General features: G+C 34.4%; 1 protein-coding gene across 2 annotated transcripts in view; it reads right to left on the reverse strand.

The window, feature by feature from the left end:
- Positions 1–25,022, reverse strand: part of ADAMTS3 (ADAM metallopeptidase with thrombospondin type 1 motif 3) — a gene marked incomplete at its 5' end in the record, with an annotated part of 250,102 nt that overhangs the window by 53,489 nt on the left and 171,591 nt on the right. For both annotated transcript variants that reach the window (XM_081304703.1, XM_081304702.1), the window contains one exon: positions 633–832. In XM_081304703.1, the coding sequence (XP_081160829.1) occupies positions 633–832 (200 nt within the window). The remainder of the gene's footprint in view (positions 1–632; positions 833–25,022) is intronic.

Here is a 25,022-nt window from a genome sequence, read left to right on the forward strand (position 1 = left end):
TTTTATCATTCCTTATCTATTGCTCTTGCCAATTCCAAAGAAAAAAGAGCATCAGTTCAAGGATACCAACAAAAATTTCTTCTGAATCTGATTAAATCTCATAAAGGCGATATAAAGAGCAAACTTAAAGGGCTCTTTAGTAACTGCTGAGCAGCACTGTGCCAGTAGTGTGCGCTTTGTAAATACATTGCCTTTTATCTTATAATGTTGAAATATTACATTTATTCAAAAGCTCAATGGGCATAAATCATTCATCATCATCCCAGGACACAGTGCAATGCTGGGAAGACCTATTTCATCCTTCCCAGTTTCGAATCAAGGCAGGAGGACAGTGTTGAAAATATCCCAGAAAAACAAAATAAAAACTATCCCTGTTATAATTCTGTCCCTTCATGGCTTTTAAAATACATGATTTTTCCTTCGTGAAAATGGTCAACTAAAAGAGACTTTTACTTCATGCTTCCTTGGATTTGGCATTCTTGTGTTTCAAACACATAGATCAACTTCGGAATTGAACTCAGTTGCCTACATATTGGGGACACAGGGCGCAGTCATGGTTTCCCAAAGACACTATGAGAAGAGCAGAAGTGAATTAAAGGATCAAAAAGCCTCAAAAAGGAGTCACTACTCACAATGTTCATCAGGGTGAGGAGGTAGTTTTGAACGTGCTCTTTGCCATGGAAACGGACCACGGAATCATCCACTCCCAGCAGCACCTCGATGTTGTAATCGTTCTCTCCCGCGTGTCTGCGGCGCCTCATTGTTTCATTCAGCTGTTGGTCAATGTGGCTGTAAAGTGTACCTAGGTCATCGAGGCCTTCCACATCCGACTCTATTAAGAAACAAAAGGAACCCAGGCATTTTAGTTTCCCCAGTGGGCCTTCTGCTCAATACCTTCTAAGGAAAAATGAACCCTCTGGGGGTGCCTACCATAAACCATAACCAGCAATATTCTGCCTTTCCTTTTATTCCTTATATAAAAGGCACATATGTGTGAGCAGAATGGCCTTCTATAAATACAACACAGAATAGCAACACCGGGGCTAAAAAAATACTGTTCAGAGAGCAGTGCCATGCCAGACTGAAGAGTCCATGAGGATAACAGTGGTTGGTCTCTTCCCAGCTGTATCTCAGTTCCCAGCAAAGCTAGTGGGGGTACAGAACAGTCTGATTATGTCCTCGTTAAATAAATGGAGATTGTAAATAAAAATTGTGTGTCAGTGTGTTTACAGTAGTTTATCTAAGGTATGATAATCATGGATTGCAGACTTTATATCACATAAATTTAAACCACTCCTCTTTCCAGTAGCCATAATTTAAAAACAAAATGATGGCATGACAACACAACCACATTTCACAATGATTGCTGTTCATCAGGTAGTACTTTATTTCTTCTGAGTAGTGAATACTGCAGGGAAAAAGTGGCTGGATATAGAAGTTATAAACACTGGATACTACATTTCTCCACATCTGTATTGCCATCATCGAGACAGCAGGTAATTTCAGTTGTTCTGTATCTGAATCTGTGAGATAGCAAAGTAAGTCAATCAGAATGACCCACATCCAAGGAAAATAAAATTATAAACAATGTTTTCTTTCATACAGTTCAAGGACTATAATTATTTTCACTTTCCACATGGACATTTCAAATATAGACACAGACATTCACACAAATGTGGGAAAGAATGAGAAAAGCTCTCAGGTTATAATGACCTCAATTTAGTTGTGTCCTCAGATGAGGTTATTTTGGGTGAAGAATATTTCGATGTATTATAAATAAAATATCAATTGGATACTAAAATTAAAGTGTTAAAACTGCTGTTATGAGAAAACCTGAAAGTATATTCATCTGCATTTCAAGTACATAAAACCTGGAATTTATTTCATGAACTGCCTTGATGTCTAAAACAAGCTTGACAGAACCAACTCTTGACTCACACTTTATAAGGAGGTTTATTTAATGCTGTATAGTAGAACCTGTAAGCCATTTGAATCAGCATCTGACATTAATGAATAGGTATTTTCCTTTCCACCTTTGTGGTTTTGAGTAAAGCTGAGGGGGAGAAAAATGTCTCTCTTGGCCTGAAAGATTGAAGACCAAGCTTTAGCCACATGGGATTGAACTAGTGGAAGTAGATCCCACTCACACCCTTTCAACCTTTAAAAAACATGTAGAGACCAACCCCGGGCATCTGAGTACAGGCACAGGCTCTGCATTTGACTAGGTAGATTTGAACACTATGCTGTTCTTCACTTTGACCTGAACCCAGCTTCCAGCTCATTAGCTGGGAACTTTCTTTTCACCATGGATTCACATTGGCTCCACAATATATAAATAACTCCACAGTCATCCACATCAAACAGAGGCTTTCCTCAAAAGTTGTTTTTCAAGAGCTGTAAACCCACACTGAGGGCAACAGACTACACCTGCAAACAGCTTTACTATTCAACCTGAAGTCTTTTCACACACTTGAGAATGTGAGAGGTTGTAAGAGCTGGTGGACAAATAGGAAATTCATACATGAGTTCTCAGTTCTAAAACTGGATTTTTGGGGGCAGAATTGTCAGAAACAACAGCCAATGGAAATATACTAGCCATGTCATCATATCATTAAGCCTGATGCATGAATGAAGAAGGCTGAACACTTATTGCAGAAAGACAGTTCATTGTGCTTGAACACACTTTTTGAACCTGGCCTCTGCATCTCCTCCTTAAAAAGGTGAGAAGAGAATCTTTGTTGTTATAGTTGTTGCAAAAGGAACCCGAGAAAGAAGGAGGGAGCCGTTTTAGCCTGCTTTTGCATGTTTGAGACCAAAATACCTGACAAGAACAACTTAGGGAAGGAAAATTTTACTTGGAGCTTTCAGTTTCAATCCATAGACAGCCAACTCCATTGCTCTGGGCCTAAGAAGAAACAGAACATCATGGGAGAAGGGTCCAGTAGAGGAAAGCTGCTCAGCTCATACAGGGGTCAGGAAGCAGAGGGAGAGGCAGGGAAAGAGAGAGAAAGGGGAAGGGGACACAAAGAAGATGCATTCTTCCAGAGCACACCCCCAGTGACCTACCTCCCCCAGCCACACCCCATCTGCCTCAAGTTACAACTCAATTCATTCAAACCAGGATAAATTAATTAGGTTACAGCTCTCACAATCCAAAAATTTTACCTCCAAACATTTCCACATTAATATAGAAGTTTTGAGGGGACATCTCATATCCAAATCATAACAGGAGCTGTATTAAAACAAACACTTTTGCCCCTATTTTCCCATGTGCTCCTCAATATCCTTTTCCATGATTCCTAAAGTAGGGAGTGTCAAACATTTTTATAAAAGACAGTGCAATAGCTTTTGACAGTTTTTTTTTAATTAAAAAAATTTTTTTTAATATTTATTTTTTAGGTGTAGATAGACACAACACAATGCCTTTTTTTTTTTTTTAAAGAGAGAGTGAGAGAGTAGAGAGAGAGAGAGAGAATTTTAATATTTTTTTTTTAGCTATCGGCAGATACAACATCTTTGTTTTATATGTGGTGCTGAGGATCGAACCCGGGCCGCTTGAGCCACATCCCCAGCCCCGCTTTTGACACTTTTAACTTCTATACATCATTATAATTACAGGCAGTTTTGAGGTCATAACTGAGAATCTGTTCAGAGTATCTGTCTTATTATGTTTCCTTAATAATATGATGCTCAAGCGATCAGTAGCATGAGCTTTCTAATCAGAAATACCTAGTTTCAAATATTGGTAATGTTTATACTAACAAAATAATTGTACTTAAGATTGTTTACCTCTTTGACTTGCAGCCCACTTCTGTAAAATGGGATAATAACATCTATTTTTTCCCCCCACAGTTCCTGAGATGATATAGGTATAATGTAAAACCACTATAAATAATGTTTACACATAAAATGTTCCAAAACTATTATTTACTTATAATATTTATGATGATAATGATTTTATCTTTAAGAAAAGCCATCATTTAAAAAAATCATTTTACATGTCATAATTCACATTTTTTCACTTATTTTAAAATAAAGGTGAGAACTAAATCTGGAATCAGCAAAGAAAATCTGAATTAGTAGTAACCTTAGAATGCAGGTGGGTGATGATATATGCTGCACAGCACAAAGGAGATACAAAGAAAAAATAATGTAGAATGTTTACTTTCAGCTCAGATCAAGATTAAACCCGATGTTGGAAGCTTGTTGGGTGGTTTAAAATGCAGATACAGCTTTGGAAAGGGCTGGCTTATGGACAGCACTTATCCTCACTCTATATACAGTGAGTATAGCATACATAAACCATGAAAAGGCAGAGAACCACACCACACCTCTGCAGGTGTGAGAATCACATGGTTGTACTCATTTATATTTAAAATGGAGTTGAATGATTATACAGGCTAGGATCATTTTCACCATTGCCAGGTTAGGCAGACTTGATCAGGGTACTAGAGCATGCATTTAGTAACAGATCACACCTTTCTAAAGCTTCACAGTTGAAAAGATGATGTACTCTGTGACATAATCTTGGATGCATCTGTATTTAATCCTACCATTATCTCTGCCTCCCCCATAAGATATAGGAATATAAATAATTAAAGGTGAATATCATGCTAATTATGTTCTTGCTGATGCGTATCCTGCATAAAAGAACTGAGAAAAATTACAAAGGCCATAGAAAAATTTAAGAGAAAGCAGAGTGACACTTTATATTTAGTATCAAAAATTATGGATCTCTGGTGGCAGCTTGTTGGCATTCTGCCATGTATGTGCTAAGGTCACTTGAATGGGGCTGGCTGAGTTGGCAGCAGAGAATAATTGATGTGATGACAGAATTAGTAGGAAATTGGGGAAATTTAAGCTAGGAAGAACCTCCAAAAATGTATGCTGATGACAAAGCATTTCAGGAGAAGTCAAATCCTGTGATAAACACAGTGGTACTACTGTTCCTATGTTTCACTCCATAAAAATGATCCTAAAGTACTTTCTAGGCTTCTCTGAAATATCAAAAGCAATCTGTCTTAATTCTTAGAGTGAGTTTCCTTTTTTTTTTTAAACTTTTTGGGGAAAAAGTAATTTTTGAAAACTTAGGAGTTACTGATAAGCAAATTAATATTTTGGATACATTTTGACTGTATCCTTTTGTTTCCCAATTGCTATATATGAATTTACAAAAAAAGAATAATTTTACTTCTATTTTATAGGAATGAATTTGGAGTCGGTGGGCGGCGCATAAGCGACCGGTTAAACTACAATAAAAATATTTAGTGTTAAATATGAATGATTAGTGTTAAAGCAAACAGATAAAGTAAAATATAGCTTGCTTTGCTGATTATGAGCCGAGCCGTGGGCCTGAAATATTTTTAGGATGGAATATGGTATGTTGTTATGTCTAATCATATTTATAAGAAATCAAAGTATCAGAATGGTAAAATTGTCTCCCCCACCCTGCCCAAGAAAAAAAAAGTCCTATGGTCTTAAAAAGGGCAGAAAACAAAGGTAAAATGGAAATGTTTAAGTTCTGATGGAGTTTTGAATCTGACATAAATGCATGTAGGATTGGGAGGCAATCTTTAGCTTACTGTGATAGAGACTGTGAGAGAAGTATGGAGCTTTTGAATAAGCAGTTTTAAATAAGCCCACCTAGAAGGCATTCCAGTCTCCCTTGGGACTATGGATTACATGCGACCAAGATTAAGTCAATAAAATCTAAACAGAGGCATTACTTGTATTGTGGTGACGTACATGGGGGATCATATGCCATTCTTCCCAGGAGGCATGTCCTTCCTGCTGCCTGGAGCACAAGCACCATAAGAGCCCTAGGAGGTAGCATTAGAATCAAGGCTTGTGCAGGTATGTGTGGTGGCAATGACGGAGGAGTCTGACTGCCCCCATGATGTGGGGCTATCATACAGCCCGGGAGCCCTGGATTATCTAGTTTCTGATTTAGTTAATACTTTAGGGATGACACTTGTATCATGTTTAGGCCACCATTCTGATGCACTTTCTTTTATACTTCACTGAAACTCATCCTAGTGTATTTCATTGACAATACTTAATTTTGTTGACTAAATTCCTCTTGTACGCCTATTCTCTATAGGAATTTCAGTTGATTTTCATGTTAATAAGTAAATGATCAAGATTCACATTATTAAAATGAATCGTGTGTCCTTTCCTTGTAGAAAAGGAGGAAGAATCATATTGTTTTGCACTAATAAAGACAGAATGAGTCTATATGTAGAAAATTGGTATTCCTCTTGAACAGAATACTGTTATGAAAATGAAGTCACTGAAATACCACAAGACAGATTTTCCAAAGAGTAGGTGGAGTTCCTATGATCAGAGTTAAAAATAGATGCGAAATCTAACAAATGTCCTCTGCTAACATCAGAAGCACAGAGCACTTAAATAATTGTATGAATCTGTTGGTATCATCCAACAGTGATTTTTCCATTAATGCCTTTTTTTTGAAAATTTAAAGTTATTCCTTCTAATAGGATATAGTAACATTATCTCCAAATATATGAGGACAATATTCCACCAAGATATAAAATGCTTCTGTAAAAAGCAGCTTTATCCTTCACCAACTGGGAAATTCCATAATGATAGTTCAAAGAACTATATTCAGGCCAATTTATGATGTCAATTCAGAAATTTTACTAAGTAACTGCTGTGCTGCTTAAAAGAAAAAAAAAGATATTACTATTTAATGAATACTAGTTTCCGTGATTTCTTTTCCCCAAAAGTCCTAATTTTAAAATGCATATTTTCTTTGGTTTTCACTAATCACTGAAAGAGATAATATATACTGTTTTTTAAATAGAAAATTCTACCTTTTAAATAACAAATAAATAGCCACTTCTATGTCCAAAATATAAACTCTGGTTCCAAATAAGAACTTCCTACATGTCAGAATGTTTTTGGTTTCAAATTAAAACAATAAATAAATAAATACCACGAAAATACCATTTAAAGCATTAAGGATCCAGTTCCTTTTATCTTTCCATATCTTGCCATTCTTGATGTACAAACTTTGATTTCACATTAGCTTCTTTGATTCTTTCAACATGGCTCTACCAATTCTAATATCATAGTCAGAGACAACAGATTGCATTTTCTTGCATTTCATCTTAGGAGCAAGGTAAGAACATCTCCTAGAAGTCCTTTGGACATTTAATTACATGTTTCAGTGGCTAGTATCATAGTATCCAATAAAACCCATCTGCAGACGAGAAGAATGTCTTAGATAAACTGGAAATCAATCCCTACACCTGAGACCAGCCTTCTGAAAAGCACAGGTTTAGAAGTGGAAGTTTCCACTTTTATTTAAAAGGATGAAGGATAAGGGCTTAAGATGAAAGAGGTGGAGGGGGAAATGGATGTTTCACAGGCAACCCACCTTGCTGAATTCTCCTTTCAGATCCTGCTGTTCCCTCACCTCATGGTAACAATCTTCTACTGGTCTCTTATTCTTAGTTTGCATGTGTTCATTTTTTGTTTAATTGCTCCTAGTGTAGTCTCTTTCCCTTCTCAGTCTTTTGGCTTCTTGGTATCATTAGGAAGATACAGTCCTTCATCCCCACTCTAGTTTACTCTTACCATTTTTGCTGGCTCAGTCCTACTACAACCCTTTTGTGAATAAATTACTGAAATGTTTGGGTATAGGCAAGGTTGTCAATAAAAGATATTACTCCTTGTTAAGTTCAAATTTAAGATAAATAACATTGTTTTAATAATATTATGTCCTAAATACTGCATGGGTCATACGTAATTCTAGAAACTTATTCATTATTTACCTGAGATCCAAATTTAAATGATTTAAATTGTTTGTAAAGTCCAGAAACTCCAGGTATGGGGGAGCTCCCTTTCTCTCAGCAGGTCATGCAGTTACTGGGATTTATTCTCTTGATCTCACTTCCCCATCTTACTCCTGTAAGTCTTTTTAGTTTCATGAACCAATAAACTACTAACACTTCATTTTCTTCTTTTACTGCTTTTTTTTCCCCTTTGGATAAAGACAGTGTGATGGGAATTCTTGACACATGAAACTGAAAGAACCTTCGTGAATAAGCCCATTTTTGTCCTTCTTGCTGCAGTCATCAACAGGCCTCACAGCCTCCTTTCCCAGCTTTCCTTCCCAGCCTCCTTCTGAGGCTACACAGTCTTTTGGAAGGGATTCCATATTCTGTTTTATCTTTTAACTTACTTTATTTCATTTTAAATTAATGATTTCATTACTAGTAACCCAACACTAGTTTCTTTTGCTCTTTTTTCTTCAACTAAAATCACAAGATTAATTTTCAGAGACAGAACAGTTTTAATTTTAACATTTTACTGCTCTATCCTGCTTCTTACCTAAAGTACAGTCCTTCTTATTTATGGCTTCTGTAGGTGAGTTCTACTAAATCAAAGAGGTAATGGAAGGGTAGAAGGAGAGGTCAACATGCCCCATCTACCAGATTACATTCTAGTTATCTTAGACTACTAGAAGTTAAGGTTTTTTAAATAAACTTCACTGCATAGAAGAAAGACAGGATCCATTTCACAGCTTCTATACTATTTTATGAAAGAAAAAAACATCTTTACCTCAGTGTCCCTCAGAAATTCTATATGAGCATACCAAAACTTTCTCCAAGCGCATATGGAATAATTAACAAAATTTTAAGTAAGTCTCTGTATAGGCAAACTATGTGAATATTTTCCATTTGTTATGTTTGTCCTCAGAGAACCTACATTCCAGTAACAAGAACTATGGAGTAAGAGGAGTAAGACAGGATGAATGGAGCAAGAGGGACAAAGTGTGGGAGGTACGACTTTGAGTAAGTTGTTCAAAACAGTATAGAAAATAGTCACAGATCTTGTAAAGTGAGTCATGTGAATATCAAAGTGACATCTGCATTAGATCTAGGTCAATTTTTTATATATAGTAAATGGTATGGTTTAGATTTAGATTGTCCCTCAAGGATCCATGCATTGGAAACTTGGTCCCTGGTGTGGTGGTGAAAGATTGTATAGAAACTTTTAAGAGGTGAGGCCTAGTGGTAAGTCAAAGGAGGTGTGTCCTCAGAAGGGGTTGTAAGAACCCAATCTCTCTGACTTTCTGTATCAGGACACGATCTCCTGCTCCCACACGTGTTCCAACCACTACCAAGGCCCTCCTCATAACAGGGCCAATATAGGTGCTATGCTCTTGAACCTCTCAAACTGTGAGCCAATAAGCCTTTTTCTTTTCTTTCTTTCTTCCTTCCTTCCTTCTTTTCTTTCTTTCTTTCTTTTTTTTTTCTTGAGTAGTCTATCTCTGGTATTTTGTTGTAGTAATGTACTGATGAATAAAATGAGTATATTTAGTTTTGTATTATAGATCTTTCAGGAAGAGATTGCATGTTATAACAGCAGGAAAATCAGAATAGGTTCAGGAATATGGTGAGCACTTTCTACAGTGACCTCACAAAGATGGCCTATTTTAATCTTAAGATCCTGTGAATATAGTGAGTTGTCATTTCTATGATGAGATTATATTATTTGGTGCGACTGATTATAAGAGAAGATTATCCAGGTGGGCCTGATTTAGTTTGAGTCATTGTATGAGTGGAGGGCTTCTTCTGGCTCGTGGCAAATAGGAAAGTCAGAAATGTGAACTACAAGAAAAATTTGATGCACCATTTGTTGTTTCTGAAGCTAGAGAGCCTGTAGGACAAGAGAGAGGCCTCTAATTGCAAACAGTGAAACCCAGCCAACAACCAGCAAAGAAATGGGGACCCAGGGGTTACAAAAAACGAGGATGTGGATTCTGCCAACACCCTGAATGATTCTGAAAAAGGATTCCTCCCCAGAGTTTCCAGATAAGACTTTAACTTCACTAGCACTTTTATTGTGGCCTTGTAATATCCTAAGCATAGAACCAGTTCAGCCACCTTGGACTTCTGACCTATTAGAACAAAGGGCTCGTAAATGGGTATTGCTTTAAGTCATCGGTTTTAGTAATTTCTTATGCAGCAATAGAAAAAAATAATACAAGAAGAAATGATCCCTAGATTCTGCTATGATCCAACTACATGATTTGGGAATCGATATTAAAGCAAAAATAAAAGGTATTTTTCTAAATATATGAAATTCAGCTTTTAATATTTTTATCTACTAATTCTAACATTTCTAGGTTAGCTTTGACTGATTTTTTCCCCTCAACACTACGGGTTGCACTTTCCTGCTTCTTTGCATACTTGGTAATTTTTGATTAGAGGTCTGAAATCGTGGATTTTATCTTTTTTGGCTGCTGGATATATTTGTATTCCTATAAACATTCCTGAGCTTTTTCTTGATGCAGTTAAATTACTTAAAAACAGTTTGTTCCTTGGAGATCTTATGCTTAAGATTTATTAGACAGGATCAGAGCAGCATTAATCTAAAGCCAATTATTCACCGTCACTGAGGCAAGAACCCTCTGTCTGCTCTCCAGTGCTGTGTGAATTTTGAGATAGTGCAGTCTGGTCAACGTGAGTAAGTACTATTCCCAACTCCATAGAAACACCAGCCACTTTTACCTCTAATCCTTTCAAGTGACTCTTTCCCAAGCTTTTCATAGTTTTCTCACATGTATGCTTTTGATCAAGGTTCAGCTAACTAGTGGTGAGGACCCTCCACAGATTTTCATGGTTCTATTTCTGTGCATTTGTCTTCTCCCATAGTCAATCCTGTGAACTCTGAGTCACCTATCTCTCATGACTCTCAACTCAGGCTTGTTAATTCTGGGAATTTGTCTGGTTCCACCTATAATCCCCTTCTCTGAGACTCAGACTGAAAACTCTCAATAAGAGTTAGGGTTAGTGCTGAGGGACACCTCATTTCCCTCCTCATCTCTTAGCATCACGATCATTCATTTCTGACATCCAGTGTCTTGCAAACTGTTGTTTCATACATTTTATCCATCTCCAGTTGTTTAAAACAGGATGGTAAATCTAGTCTCTGTTTTACTATCTTGGCCAGACCAAAAGTTCACTGGCTATACAAATTTGGTGACTTAGAAACTTTTGGAATCTTTTTTCATCAGTAACATGATTTGGAATTTTTAATAGCCATTCAGTTTTCCATAAGTTACTCTCAATATGCGTTTACTCAGGCTTGTAGAAGTTAGGTAGTAATTAACTTTTTAGTAAACCCTGATAATATTCTTATAATAAAAATTATATTTTTGTAAGACATTAAATCTCCTTGAACATGTTTATGCTACATAGAGAAAAGTTAAGGTTGCAGTATTTAGTAATTCCTCCCCAAATATATAATATACATTTTTTTCACCTGTCTTATAAAACGTGAACTTCTTTGTTCATTAAAAGCAATCTAATCCAAAAGGCACTGTAAATGTGTTTACAGGAAAAGTATCTTCCAAGAGTAGCAAAACCCCTCACAAAACACCACCAAAAATCCTGCTTGTTACTTAGCATAAATATAGGGGGAATTCAAAAGATTCAAATCTTAGCAAACATACATATTGCCTTACATTCCAAAAAAACTTGGAGCAAAACATATTCTGTGAATTATCACTAAATATGCTTTGCTCTGAGTTTTTTAGGGTATTGGGTTTTGAAAATCACAAAGGATAAAAAATCAGGGTGAAGTTTAAGAAGTCAGGTTATAAAGGTGAAGACAAGAAAAATTGTATCAGGGTTCATTGTGGCTCATCTTTTAAAACCAATAGGATCAGGATGAAACCACTCACACACAAAAAAGAATTATCTGTGGTAAATTTTAAAAAGTGGCACAATAATGATTCATGTTGTAGTGGATCCCACTATATCTAAATTCATCTTTTTAGATTTAAAGGTCATTCACATTTTTAGTCCAAGAAACAAAAATATTTACATGTTTAATTGAAATTGAGGAATGCTATATTTGCTAAGTTAATATGGATATAGTGGAAATATCTTACCCATGACTATCACCAAAGTCAATAAATACTAAGGTATGAGATTGATCAAATTATGTTTTCTGCATGTACAAATATGGCATAATAAATCCCACTATTATGCATAATTATAATGCATCAAATAAAAAAGTTTTAAAGTTGATAGGTTTTTTTCTTTAAACACAAGAAGGGAAAACCCAAGCATATCATTCTTTTTTATTCACTTGTCTTCAATGACAGTAAAGAAACTACAGTAAGAGGACTTCCAGATTCACCTTTGACTTTTGAACTTGGTAAGTACTTTCTTCTTCCTCCTATGGGGGATGGCATCTAGAGGCACTCAGAATGGTCCAGCATTTGACTATCATCATAGGCTTTCCTACAATAAGGCCTCTAACAAAACAAGGTTGTCCCAAAACCCTGGTAATAGAATTGTTTACCTTTATACCAAGATGGCTGAGAAAGCACCAAAATCTGCATGTAGTGTTCGCCCAGGAAGACTTTGAGGAGTTTGTGCTGTGAGACCTAAAATTCTTATGAGATTGTCTAAAATAAGAAACAGGACAGCAGGGACTATGGTGATTTCATGTGTGCTACATGTGTCTGTGACAGAATCAAGTGTGCTTTCCTTATTGAGGAGCATGAAAGTGTTGAAGGCACAAGAAAAGTCAGAAAGGTAAACTGAAAAAAATTAAGCTTCTTTAAAAAACAAAAAAAAAATGTAAAAGGCTTAAAGAAGAGAGGAATTCCATGTTCTTGTTGCAGTGATGTTCTTTCTTAGTTGTGAAACTGAAGTGGTGAATATGGTTCACCATATTATGGTGAATATGGTTATTTGTCACTTGTCATTCCATCTCCTTATGTACATTCCGGCAGAAGCTACATTCCTCAATGGGCTTGCAGTTAGAATTCAACCTGAAAATCTGGTTATCACACAGATGAACTCAGGTGTGACTTGGAAATCAGAAGTGGTAGTGTGGTTGTAGAGTCACTGTAGAGATGAGCATTTTCTGTAGCAGGTTCCTAGCTCTGGTTCCTGAGCATATGGATGTTGAAAGGAAGATGTGGCAGCAGTAACAGTGGTTTGCCATCCTTGGATAACATCTATGATGGCAGGTTTTTGGAGTCAACATGTCGAGAGGTCCCCTTCCCTGGCTTTAGCAGCATTAGCAGCTCATTGGGTGGGCCAATCTACTATATCATTCTGGGAACTAGTCCTGGAGCACAAGACTAGAGGCCACCTCTCCAATCCTTTAAAAAATTTAATGTTCACCTAATTCTTTATATTAAATGCTTTCATGCTTAAAATAGCTAGTGTGGTTTCAATTTCCTGGAACTGAACCTTGATATATACATGGTAAGTTATTTAACATAACTGAGCCTCAGATCCACACCATATAATAAGAGGATTGGACTCTTTAGTGACTTCCAAGATCCTTCCTACTTCTAGAATTCTACGGTTGTGATTCTTTACCTTTGTGGAGTTTGCTTAATATATCTATTTTTCTCTCCTAAATCTCTCAGGAACAACTTACAGTCTGGTCACTAGCTTACTGTTCCATACAACTGTTTTACTAAGACCACATATTAATATACTTTAAAAAAATCTATTTCTCCATCAGATATTTTTTATAACTTTATTTTTTTATGTGGTGCTGAGGTTTAAACCCCCTGCCTCACATGTGCTAGGCAAGCACTTTACCACTGAGCCACACAAACCCAGCCCATACTTTTAATATTCAGAAAAAGTACCAAAAGGTATAGAATGTATATAAGGCAAGGATAAGGGTCCACTCATCCATTTAACAAACATCTACTGAGCACCTACTATGTGCCAGGTGCTCTCAAGCAACAATTTTGTTAACTCCTTGCTTGAGCTATTCCAATCATTTGTTTAGATAAAACATTCCATAGGTTCATGTATCTCTGTCTGGTTTGCAATTTAATACACTTCATTCTTAATCTGTAGATCTCCCTCTGTACTCCTCTCCATTCAAGGATTCAGTTAGTAGAGCAGTTTCTTTACAGATACTGGCCTGAGCCAAATCAAGTTTTCTTTTCCCTTGTAAACCCTTTGGTTTTACAAATAATCCCTTGGACTAATCATTCAGTCCTAGAATTTAATGCATTTCATTATCATGACTTATAGGTAATTTCTACATCAATATTCCAATGTCTTGTCATCATTAAAACATTAATTTATCTCAACATAATGACTTCAACAATATTATTTCACTACTTTCCAGGCAATCAAAACTCTGAAGTCATTTTTACGTTACTTGTCTCATCAGGCCATTACTAAATCTGCTAAGTGTTGATACACAATATTCTTAGACTTGCCATTCTATCTGAATCTTTATGTATTATATCGTATTTTAGATTTACATATTCTCTTTCTTCTCTTTCCCCATCAATTGTCTTCTTCATCTATCCTACATTGGGCTACTTAAATTATCTTCTTTAAGTGTTATTCCTAGAATTTTTGGTAGTGAATACTTTCTGTCTTCATTAAGTCTAAACTTTTTGGCATTGGACAAAAATTTAACTTAAAAATATATCTTCTATTGAATCTTTGTCTTTTTTTTAACTCAGAAGAGTTAATCTAATCATTTTCATTATATAGTCTGCTCATTTTTGCCACTGTACTCATTTCATCAGCCCACAAAGTTGTTTGCCTAAATGGAAAAATATCTCAAAAAAGTCTTCAAAGGAAACATTCATTCTTCCCTGTTCCAAGAAGCCAGCTTATGTCACCTCTTATCACCTCATCTAACTCCAATCAGCAGTCCCAGAGAGCTTTCATTTAAAGTCTGTACTGCTCCAAAAAGTGTTCAAGGGTGAATTCCTGTGCTGTATTCTTCTTCTTGTTCAAAAGATATCAGAGTAAGTTCTTAATAGAGCAAAAAATAATCACAGTTAATAAAACTCACCATGGCACACATTTTCCTATAAGAAGGATAAGAGCTAGGTGTTACATAATATTGTTAGTGCAGTTATACTCATATAAGGGCCTATGATATATGAGAATGCACTTTTATCTGACTCTCCATTATACTGATTCCATGGCCCTACAAATAGGGAAACATAAATAAATGTTCTTGACTGCAGAATACATGCTATTTTTAAAACTCTGATAATTAATAACTTGAATTCATTTCCAAATAAAGAAAAATGTAAAATGTGCTTCAAAAGTAGTCAAGTGAGCCTAAAACCCAGTTAAGGTGACCCATAAATGCTTATTAAGCAAATAAGTGAGTAATCAATGGTTTGAGTTTGGAGAAATGGATATAAAAATGGATCATAATGTGTCAATGTGGGGAAAAGTAGATGAATAAAACCAAAACAACTTTAGTCAATGAAGTTCTAGCAGTAATGGAAGTGATATTATTGAAGAAAACCTGAAGACAGCTTATACACCCACGTGTAGGAATACTCTTATAAACTCCTTGAACTATTCCAAGTTAAATAAATTATCTCTTATAATATGTATACAGACATGCACTATTATATAGGTTAAGCCTCCCTAATCAGAAATTACAAAATCTGAATTGATTGAAAAGTCTGAAAATTTTGGAGCATTTTGGATATTAGATTTTCAGATTAGGGTTTGAAAACATTAGACCAGAAAAGTCTATGCAAATATTCCAAAATTTAAAACACTCTGGTTCCAAGTATTTCATATAAGGGATGCTCAACCTATATCATATTATATTTCATATTTATAAGATCATGTATCTGTTTGCATTCCTACCTGAGTGTATGAGGTTCCAATTGTGCTTTAATTAGGATATCAGTTAACTGAATCCCTCATACACTGCAGGTGGGAATACACACAGGTACATAATCTATGTCTGTCTGTGTATACATCAGTTACTCCTCATTATTCATGAATGCTCTGTAAATTCACCTGCTCACTAAAATTTATTTATAACCTTCAAATCAATACTCAGTGCTTTGAAGGCATCTGAAGACATGCACAGAGTGGCAAACAAGAAAACAACTTAGAAAGGTCGAATTATGATTTTAGGAAGAAATAAACATGTTACTATTTCCTGATGGCATTGTTTATATATAAAATCTGAATTTACATATCATCTTTATAATTAATAAATGAATTAAAGCAAGACACTGAATACAAAATCAATATAATAAATTGCTTGTATTTTATATATTAGTGGCAAATAATAAAAATTAAATTTATCAACAATGAGAAAACAATACTATTTAAGAGTATTAAAAAATTCTTTTAAAAAATCTAAGAAAGTTGTGCTAGACTGCTACAATCAAAATTAGAAACGATATCTTTAAGTCAAAATAACTAAGCCACAGAGCTAAAGAAAATATTCACATATGACAAGAAAGTATTCATATCCACAATGTATAAAATACCCCTAACAAAACATAAGTACAGGAAGAAATTCAAATTTTTAAAAAATGTTCTTAGATGTGTGCTTTACAAAAATCACATTCTAATAGCCAAGAGGTATATAAAAAAATTCTAAACATGTTTAGATACCACAGAAAACAAAATCAAAGCCAATAAAACATGTCCATGACTATAATGGCTAAAATTGGAAAATAAAAATTGATAATACCAAACATTAAATGGGCTATGGATCAGCCAGAACTCCCATACACTACAGGTAGGAATGCACACAGGCACACGATCTTTGCAAATCATTTGACATGATATAATAAAACCATATATATATATATATATATATATATATATATATATATATATATACACACACACACACACACACATATATGTATATATATACGTATATATATACGTATATATATATGTATATAAACACACACACACATATATATACACACACACATATATAAAATCAATGCTATTCCCTATATAAAAACCAAACAGAAATGGGTATATATGTAAAACTATCATAATACATGTACAAGAATACTCAAAGCTATTTATAATAGCTTAAAAAGGAAAATAGATTGGATGAATAAATTATAGTGTATCTGCATAAAGCAATAAAAAAACAACAAATTCCTACCATATGGAACAACATAGATAGACCTCCTAGATATAATGTTAAGTGGCCAGAAAAAAAAGCAAATACTATATAACCTAATTTATATTATAGATATTAATTTCATGAAGAGGTCAAACTATACTATGTTGGGAGAATTCAGAACAGTGGTTACCTTTGGTTAGTAGATGGTACTCGGTAGCATGATGGAAAAATTCTACAATTTAACATGCATGATTATTATATTTATAAAACTTATTGGGCTATGAAATTAAGATGGGAACTTTCCCCAAGTCTACTGTAGATCAAGACAAAATTACAAAAATAAAAAAAGATTGAAATATATATCTATTATCTCATATGCTAATGCCTTCGTTAGACACATGAGCATAGACATATGAAACTCTGTAGGACATCATAAACCTCCCATAAAGACAATATGTATCAATCTAAATTGAGGGAAAATGATTTATAGAGCCTCCTACAAGAGTGCTGTCCTTCCTCCCAAAATAGTGATTTGATAACAAAAACACTATAAATCAATCCAGAAAATTTACCTCCTAGGGGGTGGAATGTCTGGTTTATGTAAGCTTCACTAGCATACACGGAACATGTGCCAGATTTTTGCCAAAGATGCCTATGAGATCATTCTTCAAAAGACCTCCCCTCCACACTCTTGACATGATATAAACTACTGTGGTATTTATGTATGCTAGATGCTCCTTTAGTGTACTTTATAGGTTTTTAAATAAAACCAGCTGTCATTCTAGCTAACAATGAGAGGAGGAAAAAAAACATAACACAAAAGAAATAGTTTCTGTACAACACATTCATGTGCATAAGAATTGCTTAATTTTTAGGGTCTACACCCAGACAGCTTATTACTCTAAGTTTGATGTGGAGCCTTAGAATATGCATCTCCAGAAGCACTCCAGAAGATCTTAAAACAGTTGTTTTGGGTTGTACTTTCACAGAATACTGCTCTGTACTATAGCATAAACTATTCCATTTCATTTGATTTGCTTGTTTTGAAACTGATGGGTTCATTCTTTGATCTTAATTAGCTTTTGTGATAGAACATAAAACAATAAACAATGAATTATTTACCTTCTTATCCTTCAAAGTCACTATAAAATTTTATCTTCTGTTTAGGCTATTTCTCTCAGTTGCATCAGTACTGCAGCATTAACTTACTAAATAATCTAGGGAGAGTAACTGAAGCAATATCTTTTCATATTAGTGAAGAGTCATCATGTGGATAAAATTATGCCTTACCAGGTAATCTCAATTGAAGAGAAGCCTCTCACATCTGGATAGGAAACATCTAAGTCAGTTAATATCATATTCCATTAGTATGTATAATTAATACGTGTTCACGTAAGACATTTTTTTAAAACCTCAGTGAGTTATCACTTGATATGTAATAGCAAGACAAAAGCAAACAAACAAAAACCCATCAAGGTCAAATTAATTCAATAGTTGTGGGTCAGTGAGTATTATTAAAAATAAGTGAAAGATTACAAAGTCCTAAAGTGAACTTATCTATGTGAAAGGCAGAGAGTACCCATTTAGTTTTTAAAATTTTGCTGCATAGTATAAAAACCCCAAACACAGAAAATGTACAAGGATCTGTTACGTAATAAACACATAACTCTAAATAGTAGGGAGAGAATATACTATTCCATAAGCAGTGCTGGAGTAATGGATTATTAATGGAAAAATTATGCAGAATCCTCTCAACCAGACATTACAATAAAACACACCTATATAAAAACCTAAATATAAAACAAACAAACAAACAAACAAAACGAAGCCAGTATAGAACTAGAAGTAGAAAATATTCAAAACTTTGAGGTTGGAATTTTTTCAAAGCATAGATATGTATCAATCTGTAAGTAGGTAGAAACTTCCCTGCAGTAATTAATTCAGTGAAAGTTTGCTAGGAAAGATAACGGTGATGAGCAACTCAAAGAAAAAATATCTCAAAAAATCTGTAACAAATTAAAATGATGGCTATGTTTTTAGTATCTGAGAAACAATTCTTTTACATAAGATGAATTTGGCTACCATAATAAAATATGAACAGAGACCTGAAAAGTCAAGGAACCTAGGAGTCATTAAGTCTACTGTGATGAATAAATAAATACAGGAGCCAATAAATACAAAAAAGTCCAAATTCAAAACACGTGAATGTCTGCATTCATGCATACAGAGAAAAGATATCTGAAAGGTATATACTCAAAGGATTTTCATTCTTTTACTTTTATTTTTCCAAAGATGTTAAGATTATTATAATATCTGGAAAAAGAAAAACTCTGCAAAATAAAGCAAATAAGAAAAAAGTAGAATTATGTGAAACTTCTCATGAATATTTATTTAATGTATAAAAGATTATATAGGACCTCCAGGAAGCTTTTATTTTTAATAAGGCATTTTATAAGCACATCTATCTTCTACTTTAACTGTATTATAAGTTTGTTTTGTCCCCTTTTAATTCTACAAAATTGTTGAGAGATTGACCATGTTTCATTCCCATTTGCATCCACAATGCCTATACAATGCTGGGCCCTGCATATGAGGAGATCTTCAATAAATGATAATTGAAGAGTTTATACTTGCAATAGTAAAGAAACTGAGGAAATATTACCTTCTATCATAGGAATAAAACTGTGTCAATGACTAATATCTACCAGATATGGCCCTGTAATAACATAAAGGTACATGCAGCTGTGTGGTTGTGAGCATGAAGGTTATCAGCTGGAGAAGTGAACAGACATTTCTAGGACAGATGGCAAACCACTCACATTGAATTCTAGCTTGTTGGGTTTCTGGTAAATATTTTACTCATATTTGATAACCTCTTACTGGAAGCCTTCCCCACACTTCCACGCCACAATGTCTTTTACATTTTCCACAGGTTTATTATGTAAAGAGCTGTGTTATAGTATGATTTGTGACCATTTTCTCTGGCTACACTGGGTGTTCTCTGAAGGAAAGGAATATGCATTACACATCAGGACCACCACATTCAGTACTGAAAGTTGTGCACTGCAGAGGAACGCCCTGTCAAAGAGATACTGTAGGCATTAAGATATCACTGTGGGGGCTGGGGTTGTGGCTCAGTGGGAGAGCACTCACCTTTCACCAGTGAGACCCTGGGTTCGATCCTCAGCACCACATAAAAATAAATTTTAAAAAATAAATAAAAAAAGATATTGTGCCCATGTATAACTAAAAAAATATTTTAAAAAAGATATCACTGTGGTATATTTATAACATCAATTTTATGAAGTATGACAATAAAGTACCTTGAAAAGGGAGTTATTTTTTTCTAATATGCAAAGTTGGAAATTGGAATATTGGCTTTATCTCTCATCTTGACACGTTGGGAAATAAAAATTCAACATGGCAGGCAATATAGATGAAATGTGATAACATTAAAGATCATTTAATAATAAATATTCATGAATTTTATGGTTTGAGAACATATAAAGCAAATTATCTTCAAAGATAAATTTTAATTTCTACCATTACACTACAATGCTCATGAAAACTAGAGATAAGGGATACTGGGTCCAGAACCTTGCTCTGTCTCACATCGAATGCATCATATTTAAGTTTTGAAAAAGACTGTTTTAGAATCTCCACATCATGCAGTCAAGTAACTAATTTTTACAACTCATATTTCCATAAATTTGACAAATTCCTTTTAACCCACCAAAGCATTCTTCTAGTGCCATATGATAGAATAAAAATAATTTTTACCTTCTAAATTACAATCTGTTTAGTTAGTTTATAGCTTAATCTTAGGTGTTTGTCATTTTTTAAGAGAGTTTCACTTCCATTAGTATCAGTAATGATTTTGTCAAAACAGATGAAGAGATTATGCCATATTATCAATATATATATTCCCTGTACTTAGTCTTTCCCAGGGCTTAGAGGAGACTAAGAAAGAATAAATAAAAAACTATAGTAACACAATATACAATAAATGTTTTAAAGAATCCTAGTTGGGAATCCAACAAGTGTTATAACTGTTTAAAGTGATCAGTGGGTTATTTATATGTAGCTGTTTTGATGTTTTTAACTCTTAGGATATTTATATATAGTATAAGTGAAAAATAGAAATCTTTACATATATTGCAATATATTTAGTATCACTAAAATACAGGAGAAACACAGATACACATAAAGGTTTATTTCAAAATAATTCTGTTAAATATTAAAAATGCTAAAACAAATATTGTGATATTTGTGTATATTATATAGCCAAGTTTACATTTACTATTGTATAATTTAATACACTTCAGAAATTTTATTAAAATAAATTTGCATCTATACTTAAGCTTTCATAAAAGGGAAAACTAAGGCTATGGGATCATAAACTATTTGAGTTCAATGTGATTCTCTAAGCTATTTGTTCTTGAAGTCAGTTGCTTCACTTCAGGCATGGAGGAAACTTGAATTCATAGGAACAATAGAGTTGGTGCAACACCATTTCTGATAATATATCTTGGAATAAAGAGTTACTAAAGGTAAACTTTGAAAAAGATGAAACCAGTAGCTCCAATACAAATATCTACCAATCAACAAGTCCAGATTTGATCTCAAATAGATACCTTTGTGAGGTCTAAACATGACTCAGGATTTCCTGTTCCATTTTAATGTTGTGATGCTTTAAAAAAAAAAGTATTTTGAAGGATAAATACATCCTGAAGAAACAAGCTGAATATGAAGAACTTGCCATGAGGCTGGTCTGAGGTCCCACCAAATGAAAGCAACTAAAATGCTTAAATGACTAGAGTGATTGATATGAAAATGGCTTTGAAACAAGCCCAGACACTCAAGTTTTAATTCTGACCCTCTAGCTTGCAAAATAACATTTAGGCCGGAAAGAACATAACGTTTACTGAATTCTGAAATGAACCAGACATCGTGTATAGTTTATAAAGTGAACTCTTTAAATACTATTTCTATTAACACATATTAATTGTATATATTAAGAGGATTCACTGTGATATTTCCAGACATGCATACAGCATGAATTGATCATAACCCTCCATCCTTCTTCCACCTTAACACACTCACTCTTTTTGTTTCCACATGAGAGAACATGATACTTGTCTTTCTGTGTCTGATATTTCATTTTAAAAATATTCTTCAGTTTCATCCATTTTGCTGCAAATGGCCTGATTTCATTCTTCTTTATGGCTGAATAATACTCGTGTGTGTGTGTGTGTGTGTGTGTGTGTGTGTGTGTGTTTTACCCATTCATCTGTTGATGGATACCTAGACTGATTTTATATTTTAGCTATTGTGTATAATGCTGCAATGAACACAGACATAAAGGGATCTCTTACATATTGCTTCATTTCCTCTGGATACGAACTTTAGAATGTCACTATGACAAAGATATTAATTACCTCACTATACAGACTAAATTACTGAAGATAATGAATTAAGTTCACTCTACACAGCAGAACAATGCTCCTATAGCAACAAAAAATAAAAATAAGATATAATAGCCCCTCAACCCTTGCCCACCCCCACCCTCAGAAAAAAAAACTGAAGATACTGGAAAGGTATTAAAGTAACCAATATTCAAAGGAAAAAAATGAACTGTACAGAATAAAGTGACAAACCCAGTTTTCTCCTTGGGGTATATGCTGATTCTTATGAATGCAAAGGGCAGACATCAAGAATATATGAAGACAGACATTGCTGAGTCAGAGAAGTCATTCAAGTTTATGAATGGGGATAAAGAGACAAAAATTTAAGTACATGAGTTCCCAAGAAGTGAGGACTCAAGGGTTAAAGTTAGGGTGAGAAGACAGTTTCTCAGAAAGGAGCTAAATGTTTTACATTCATCCTTGAGAAACTTAAAAAAAAAAGGCAAGGTAACTTGTTAATATCTAAGTAAAAAAATTGTTAAGTTGTAGAATAAGGTTTTGGACTTCCTCATAGACAAACACAGAAGTTCAGAACAAGCCAAATGAGTAAGACTTCTATAAACTCTCCGAATGCTATTAGTTGCAACTCCGGATCATTGTATGCAGGAATAAAAAATAGTCAAGAAATAGAGAGCTATGAAAATTACAAACATCAGGTCAGCTCAGTACCTACCTGGATTAAGGTGACCTTTCTTTCTGTTCACATCTCTAGAGGAATATCACATCATCCTGTACCTCTTCCTATATAATGTTTATCATTAAATAAAAATTAACAGACTAACAAAAAAGACCCAAAAGAAAACAGACAATAGAAAACAATTACTGAAAAAAATTAGTCATATATTTAAGAAAACAGTTTACAAAATGTAAAATTTCATCAGAAAGCTAAAGCTATCAATTTTAAACGGAAAAAGTGGAAATGAAAATGAAATACTTAAAATGGAGAGTTAACTTGAAAGGTTTAATTCCCAATTAGGAGAAGAGACATTTAAAGAATGTAGGAAATAAACAGATTGAAGCACAAAGAAAAAAAAGGAGGGATATGAAAACTTAAAAATTTTTAAAAACTATGGAACACTATGAAAATATATAACATATCTTCACATTCACACATACATACATATACACACATATAATCCCATGAGGGAGGAATATAAATGGGTTAGAATTTTGCAAAGATGACATTAAGGCATAGATTTAGAAAGCACTATAAAATTCAAGGAAGAAAAACAGAAAACCATACCTAAGTAGTGAAATCCAATGACAAAGGAAAACGCTTAGAATTAGTCACAGAGAAAACAAAAATTATTTTTTTAATTATTTTATTGTTGGTTGTTCAAAACATTACATAGTTCTTAATATACCATATTTCACAGATTGATTCAAGTGGGTTATGAACTCCCATTTTTACCCCGTATACAGATTGCTGTGTCACATCAGTTACATTTCCATTGATTTACAAATTGCCTTTCTGGTGACTGATGTATTCTGCTGTCTATCCCATTCTCCACTGTCCCCCCTCCCCTCCCCTCCCCTCCCCTTCTCTCTCTCCATCCCCTCTACTATAAATCGTTTCTTCCACTTATATAATTTTTCTCCTACTCCTCCTTTCCTCTTATATTTAAAGGGAATAATATAACTAACCAGTTGACTTCATCAAAGAAGCCAAAAAGCAATGGAATTACATTTTTAACATGCTGAAAGAAAGTTTTCCACTAAAATACCTTCTAAAGATGAAGAGAAAAATGAATGTATTCTCAAACAAGTAAAACTCAAACAAATAGGTATAAAAAATTTCCACAAAGCCCAGAGCCAAAGATATACCAAAGGCAGTTCTTCAAAACAAAAAGGAAGTAAGAAATGATAACTGATGAACGCTTGAATACACAGAAAATAATGAAGAAAATTGGCACAGGTGATTATATAAAAATGGATCTTGAAAATATGTGTAAAATTAAAAAACAAATGTTCGTATAGAGTAGTGACTTGAATTAAAATGACCTATGTTTCTGGAATTGTCCTAGGACATGTGTGTCAGTCAACTTTCCATCACTTTAACAAATGCCTTGGATAATCAGTTTAAAGAGAAAAGGGTTATTTTGGCTTATGGTTTCAGAGAGCCCCAGGGCTTTGGGCCTGTCATGGCACAGTATACCATGGCAGCAGGAATATATGGTGAAGGAGTTTTGTGCATCTCATACCACCTAGAAAGTAAAGCAAGAGAAAGAAAACAATACTCCATATCCCCATCAAGGGCACAACCCCAAGGACCTAACTTCTTTTCACTAGGCCCCTGTCCTCAAGGTTCTACCCTCTCCCAATCAAAACACAGACTGGGACTAAGTCTTCAAAAGATGGGCCTTTCGAATCGAATACAAAAACACATCAAAAAAATTGTGCACCATGATCAAGTAGGATTCATCCCTGGGATGCAAGGATGGTTCAATATACGGAAATCAATAAATGTTATTCACCATATCAATAGACTTAAAGATAAGAACCATATGATCATCTCGATAGACACAGAGAAAGCATTCCACAAAGTACAGCATCCCTTTATGTTCAAAACATTAGAAAAACTAGGGATAACAGGAACTTACCTTGACATTGTAAAAGCTATCTATGCTAAGCCTCAGGCCAGCATCATTCTGAATGGACAAAAGT

The sequence above is a fragment of the Spermophilus citellus genome (genome assembly GCF_964194105.1).
Source record: "Spermophilus citellus genome assembly, chromosome: 8".
Taxonomy (NCBI): domain Eukaryota; kingdom Metazoa; phylum Chordata; class Mammalia; order Rodentia; family Sciuridae; genus Spermophilus; species Spermophilus citellus.